The following is a 6415-nucleotide window of genomic DNA, read 5'->3' as shown; positions in this document are numbered from 1 at the left end:
AGAAAGGTGATTTGTCTGTTTTAAATCTAGAGGAGGGGAACGTTCAGTGTTTTCCCAGGATATTGGAAAGGGTTGAAACATTGTTTATAACTGAACTGGTGAATATGTCAGATATTTGAAGGGAGACAGCAACGTGGGTCTAGATGTGAGAAATTATAATAACAATAAACTCTGCTTCTTTCTGTACTGCAGGCAGAGAGGATGAAGAATGAGAACCGTACTGAGGTGACAGAATTCATCCTTGCTGGTCTGACCCAGTCTCAAAATATTCAGCTCCTGGTGTTTGCCCTAGTCTTAATTTTCTACCTCATCATCCTCCCCGGAAATTTCCTCATCATCCTCACTATCAGGTCAGACCCTGGCCTCACGGCCCCCCTCTACTTCTTCCTGGGCAACCTGGCCTTCCTGGATGCATGCTACTCCTTCATTGTGGCTCCCAGGATGCTGGTGGACTTCCTCTCTGACAAGAAGGTGATCTCCTATAGAGGCTGCATCACTCAGCTCTTCTTCTTGCACTTCCTCGGAGGAGGGGAGGGATTACTCCTTGTCGTGATGGCCTTTGACCGCTACATTGCCATCTGTCGTCCTTTACACTATTCGACTGTCATGAACCCCAGAGCCTGCTATGCCTTGCTGTTGGCTCTGTGGCTTGGAGGCTTTGTTCATTCCATTATCCAAGTGGCCCTCATCCTCCGCTTGCCCTTCTGTGGTCCAAACCGACTGGACAACTTCTTCTGTGATGTGCCGCAGGTCATCAAGCTGGCCTGCACGGACACCTTTGTGGTGGAGCTCCTGATGGTTTTCAACAGTGGCCTGCTCACCCTGCTGTGCTTTCTGGGCCTCCTGGCCTCCTATGCAGTCATCCTCTGCCGTGTACATGGTTCCTCCTCTGAGGGGAAGAGCAAGGCCGTGTCCACATGCACCACCCACATCATCGTTATATTTCTCATGTTTGGGCCTGGCATCTTTATCTACACCCGCCCCTTCAGAGCCTTCCCAGCTGACAAGGTGGTTTCTCTCTTCCACACAGTGATCTTTCCTCTGTTAAACCCTGTGATTTATACTCTTCGCAACCAGGAAGTAAAAGCATCTGTGAAAAGGCTGTTTAGTCAGCACTTAGCCTGTTAAAAAGTAGGAAAAATGAATATGAAAATAATGACTGGAGAATTTCATATGAAATGAAGATATTCATTACCAAACACTACTTTTATTGATCACCTCCCATTCGTGGAGACTGTACTAGGCCCTGGGAGAAAGAGCTACTACTGAGGCTGGTAAAGTCACTGTTCTCTGAAGTTACAATCTAGTAGGAATAGACAGCCAATAATGTAGAAAATAAACAGTATAGTTTCAAGAAGATATATATCCCTGAAGGTACTAAAAACAAAAGCAAAATATTCGACAGCAAATGTGAGATGGGGGCAGTGAATTTACTTTTAGTCTTGAAGTAGGTCCTTTAGAGGAGGTGATGTTTTGGGTGATATCTGGATAAACTGAATATGCCAACTGTGCAAACATGGGCAGGCATAGCCTTCCAGGCAGATGGAACAGGTACGGCAAAAATCTAAAGATAGTAATGAACTTGGTATATTTGATGATCACAGCAAAGGTCAAATTGACTGGGATATAATAAGTGACTGTATAAATGGTTAGCATTAATGTTGGAGATACTGACAATGTCCAACACATAGACAGAGTCTATGAAATGAATATAAAGAGCTTCATTTTAAAATAATTATAATAAGAATCCATTCTAAACAGCAGAGTAATTTCTCTAGTATGGCTCAAAAGTGATTCAGGTCTGTAAACTCAAGATTCTGAAGATATCAAAGAGTTGAAAATATTATTAAAAGGGAAATGTTATGCTTATATCTTCAAAAGGAATTAAACTGTAAATTTTTCTTCAATGATCACAAAGAGGAAGGCAAATAAAGCAGGTCATTTTCATATGAAAAAAGTCATGGAAACATTTCACTGTCTTTTTTGCCATGACTTCGTAATTAGTCCTATCAGATATTTATGACTGCTAACTGTTTATTGATCTCATCCATAATTGACTTCACACTGAGTGTGGCCCTGATGCTTCTTTGGTGTATCAATCAGGAATCGATTGCATTCTAATTGCTTAAAAATGATTTAATATAGAGAATTACATGCTTATGAAACAGTTTCAAAGCTTGGTAGAACAGATTATAGATTGGATATCCAGAAATGACTCCCAGAACAGCACAGGAGATCTAGACTACAAAAAGAGCTGTTCTTGCTACAACTGTTGTCATCTGTTGTCTGAAAAATACCACCATGTTAGCCTAGGACCAGGGTCAAGATGATGATCCACAACCACTGTGTGCTTATCAGATCTCCCCTAGATAACATAAGCCTCTCCTGGTACTGCCTCTCTGCCAATGGCTTAACCAACTGAATGGGTAGCATCCAAAACAAACCTGGAACCAAAATGCATGGGATTAATTTTTATATTTTATTTTAAAATAATCAAAATTGTTTATGATTTAATATAAATATAAATATGATTTAAAATGAATACAAATCACACACATGGTAAAATATGCATATTATGGAAAAGAGCATTTCTTTTCTGAAATATCTCCTTCTCAATCCTACTCTCTATCCCTGATAGCTCAGTTGGTAAAGAATCTGCCTGCAATGCAGGAGACCATGTTCTTGGGCTTCCCTTGTGGCTCAGCTGGTAAAGAATCTGCCCACAATGCAGGAGATCTGGGTTCAATTCCTGGGTTGGGAAGATCCCCTGGAGTAGGGCATGGCAAAGCAATCCAGTATTCTTCCCTAGGGAATCCCCATGGACAGAGGAGCTTGGCGGGCTACAGTGCATGGAGTCACAAAGTCACACAACACTGAGTGATTAAACACTACACGGCACAGTTCAGTTCAGTTCAGTTCAGTTCAGTCGCTCAGTTGTGTCTGACTCTTTGCGATCCCATGAATCGCAGCATGCCAGGCCTCCCTGTCCATCACCATCTCCTGGAGTTCACTAAGACTCATGTCCATCGAGTCCATGATGCCATCCAGCCATCTCATCCTCTGTCGTCCCCTTCTCCTCCTGCCCCCAATCCCTCCCAGCATCAGAGACTTTTCCAATGAGTCAACTCTTCACATGAGGTGTCCAAAGTACTGGAGTTTCAGCTTTAGCACCATTCCTTCCAAAGAAATCCCAGGGCTGATCTCCTTCAGAATGGACTGGTTGGATCTCCTTGCAGTCCAAGGGACTCTCAAGAGTCTTCTCCAACAACACAGTTCAAAAGCATCAATTCTTCGGCACTCAGCCTTCTTCACAGTCCAACTCTCACATCTATACATGACCACAGGAAAAACCATAGCCTTGACTAGACTGACCTTAGTCGGCAAAGTAATGTCTCTGCTTTTGAATATACTATCTAGGTTGGTCATAATTTGTCTTCCAAGGAGTAAGCGTCTTTTAATTTCATGGCTGCAATCACCATCGCAGTGATTTTGGAGCCCCTGCAAAATAAAGTCTGACACTGTTTCTACTGTTTCCCCATCTATTTTCCATGAAGTGATGGGACCAGATGCCAGGATCTTCGTTTTCTGAATGTTGAGCTTTAAGCCAACTTTTTCACTCTCCTCTTTCACTTTCATCAAGAGGCTTTTTAGTTCCTCTTCACTTTCTGCCATAAGGGTGGTGTCATCTGCATATCTGAGGTTATTGATATTTCTCCCGGCAATCTTGATTCCAGCCTGTGCTTCTTCCAGTCCAGCGTTTCTCATGATGTACTCTGCGTAGAAGTTAAATAAGCAGGGTGACAATATACAGCCTTGACATACTCCTTTTTCTATTTGGAACCAGTCTGTTGTTCCATGTCCAGTTCTAACTGTTGCTTCCTGACCTGCATACAGGCTTCTCAAGAGGCAGGTCAGGTGGTCTGGTATTCCCATCTCTTTCAGAATTTTCCACAGTTTTTTGTGATCCACACAGTCAAAGGCTTTGGCATAGTCAATAAAGCAGAAAGAGATGTTTTTCTGGAACTCTCTTGCTTTTTCCATGATCCAGCGGATGTTGGCAATTTGATCTCTGGTTCCTCTGCCTTTTCTAAAACCAGCTTGAACATCAGGGAGTTCACGGTTCACATCTACCTTTATATCTACTCACATACCTGCATCTCTCCTGAGACTGGGTGAACTGATGCTTTTCCTACAAAAGTTGATTCCTCCATCTGTGCATCAGACTCCATTCCCTCTTTCCTACAAAGGATCATTACTCCTTTCTCTCTTCTGAACCATTAACTTTTTCCTCCCTATTGCATCCCCTTGTCATTTGTTTCTTTGATCTTAAATAAAATCTTTTTGTCAGCTTTCTCCTTTCACACCTTATCACATTTTTCTTCCTGTTTAGAGCCAAGCTCGAGAGTGGTTTAGAAATATTTATAGACTTTTAAAGAGCAGCTTTATATTTATAGTAAAGTTGAGCAGAAAATACAGAGTTTCTATATATCACCTGTATATCATAGGTGTTTCTATATATCATCTATAAATACTTTTTCCCATTAATATCTTGCATTACTGTGGTACATCTGCAACAACTGATGAACCAATACTGATACATTATTTTAAAATAAAATCCATAGTTTATATTAGAGTTCACAGTTTCTCTGCAGTTCTATGAATTCTGACAAATACATTTCATCTATTCATCATTTACGGGATCATATAGAGTAGTTTTGTTGCCTTAAAAATCCTGTGTTCCACCTATTCATCCCTGCCTCTCTTCCTTCTCCCATCAAGCCCCTGACAGCCACCGACCTTTTTACAACCTCTATAGTTTTGCTGTGTACAGAATGCCACCCAGCTGGAACCATAACTATGTGGTTTTCATCTTCTCAGTCTGGCTTGTTCATACTCTCTGCTTCCAGTGTTTTTCCTTTTCAACTCACCCAGTTATGCCAATAAAATAACTTTTCTCATAATCACCAGTGATAGCAATGATTGTTAGTCAGGTCTCATTGTGTCTGACCTCTGAATATCATCTAACACAGTGGATCACTGCCTTCCCAGTGCTCTCCCTTTTTCTTGTCTCCCCCGAACGTCACCAGCTGTTCCTTCATTTTTCTTTGAGAGCTTCTCCTTAGCTACCCAGCTTTCCTGGCTTGAAGCCCCATCTATCTATCGATAATATTTGTACTTACCTTTCTCATGAATGCTAGGCTCCTCTCCCCAGAAGCCTATGCCCCTGCCACAGCTCTGCTTTCAAGTCCTGTTTCACCCCATGCATGACATTCCAGACTGACTCATGCTGTTCACCACACCCCTCTCTCCACCCCACAACCCAATTTTTCCAGTCGCTGGCCCCAAATCTAAGATTTGTAATATTTTAGAAATATTTTCTCTCATATTCCACATCCAGTCTATTAACAAGCTTGGATTAGCGCTGTCATCATGAAACTGCCAGATGACATCATCTCTCTCTCAACTCTACCACCTATGCCCAAACCACCATCATCTCTTGCCTATATTATAGCTGTAGCCTCTTTATTGGTCTTCTGTTTTTGCCCCAGTTTATTTTATTGTCAGCAGAGCATCCAGAATGATCTGGTTAAAATATAGTCACATCATCTCTGTCTTCTCAAAACCCTTGATGACTTCTCTGTTAAAGAGCTAAGTCTTTCCTTGTGATCTATAAATGTCCATAGGACCGTATCCGTAAGCCCCGACTCCTACTCCTTTCTACTCTCTGACCCCTTATTCTAATGCATCCCATCTCAATCCTTCTGTTCAGTTGTCCTGGCCTCCTGATCCTGGCTATGTCAGCCCACCCGCCCCAATCCCACCCCAGTAACTTCGACTTGATGTTTCCTGTGTCTGGATGTAATTTTCCAAGATACTGCCAAGCCTTACTATATAATTTCCTCATATTTGACCTGTCCTCAAAGGCCACCTTTTGTGTGACACCTTCCCTGAGCACCCACTCCCAGAACAGTCCCTGCCCATCTCTCCTGCATTGCTTTTGTTCATAGCACTTATTACCTTTTAACAGGACGTATGTTGCACATGTTTCTTTTATTGTCTGTCTTTTTCCACTGTGGTATGTAACATCCATCAAAGCAAAAATTGGTTTGTTTTGACTACTGACTAGCACAAAGAAGGTGCTTGTAAATATCAAATTAATAAAGAATAATATGAAAATTCATGTAATTCCATTATGCAGAAACATCTAATATTAACATTTTGTCAGTTTTACATGTATAAACACATTATTATTTTTATAAAAATTGGGTCATATTATATATATAGTTTATAATTTGTCCTTTTCTCTTAATATTATAGGCATGTTTTAAATAAGTAAATATAGATCACAATACTCAAATGACTGTGAATTATTCAATTACCATTTGTTATTATTTATTTAAATAATCTTCTACAT

General features: G+C 41.0%; 1 protein-coding gene across 1 annotated transcript; it reads left to right on the top strand.

The window, feature by feature from the left end:
- Positions 202-1128, top strand: LOC102180047 (olfactory receptor 4N2). The gene has a single exon (XM_005685569.2). The coding sequence runs from the start codon at positions 202-204 to the stop codon at positions 1126-1128; it is 927 nt and encodes a 308-aa protein (XP_005685626.2).

Source organism: Capra hircus, chromosome 10 (assembly GCF_001704415.2).
Source record: "Capra hircus breed San Clemente chromosome 10, ASM170441v1, whole genome shotgun sequence".
NCBI lineage: Eukaryota > Metazoa > Chordata > Mammalia > Artiodactyla > Bovidae > Capra > Capra hircus.
The sequence above is the reverse complement of the archived record's forward strand: the minus strand, read 5'-3'. Positions and strand labels throughout refer to the sequence as shown.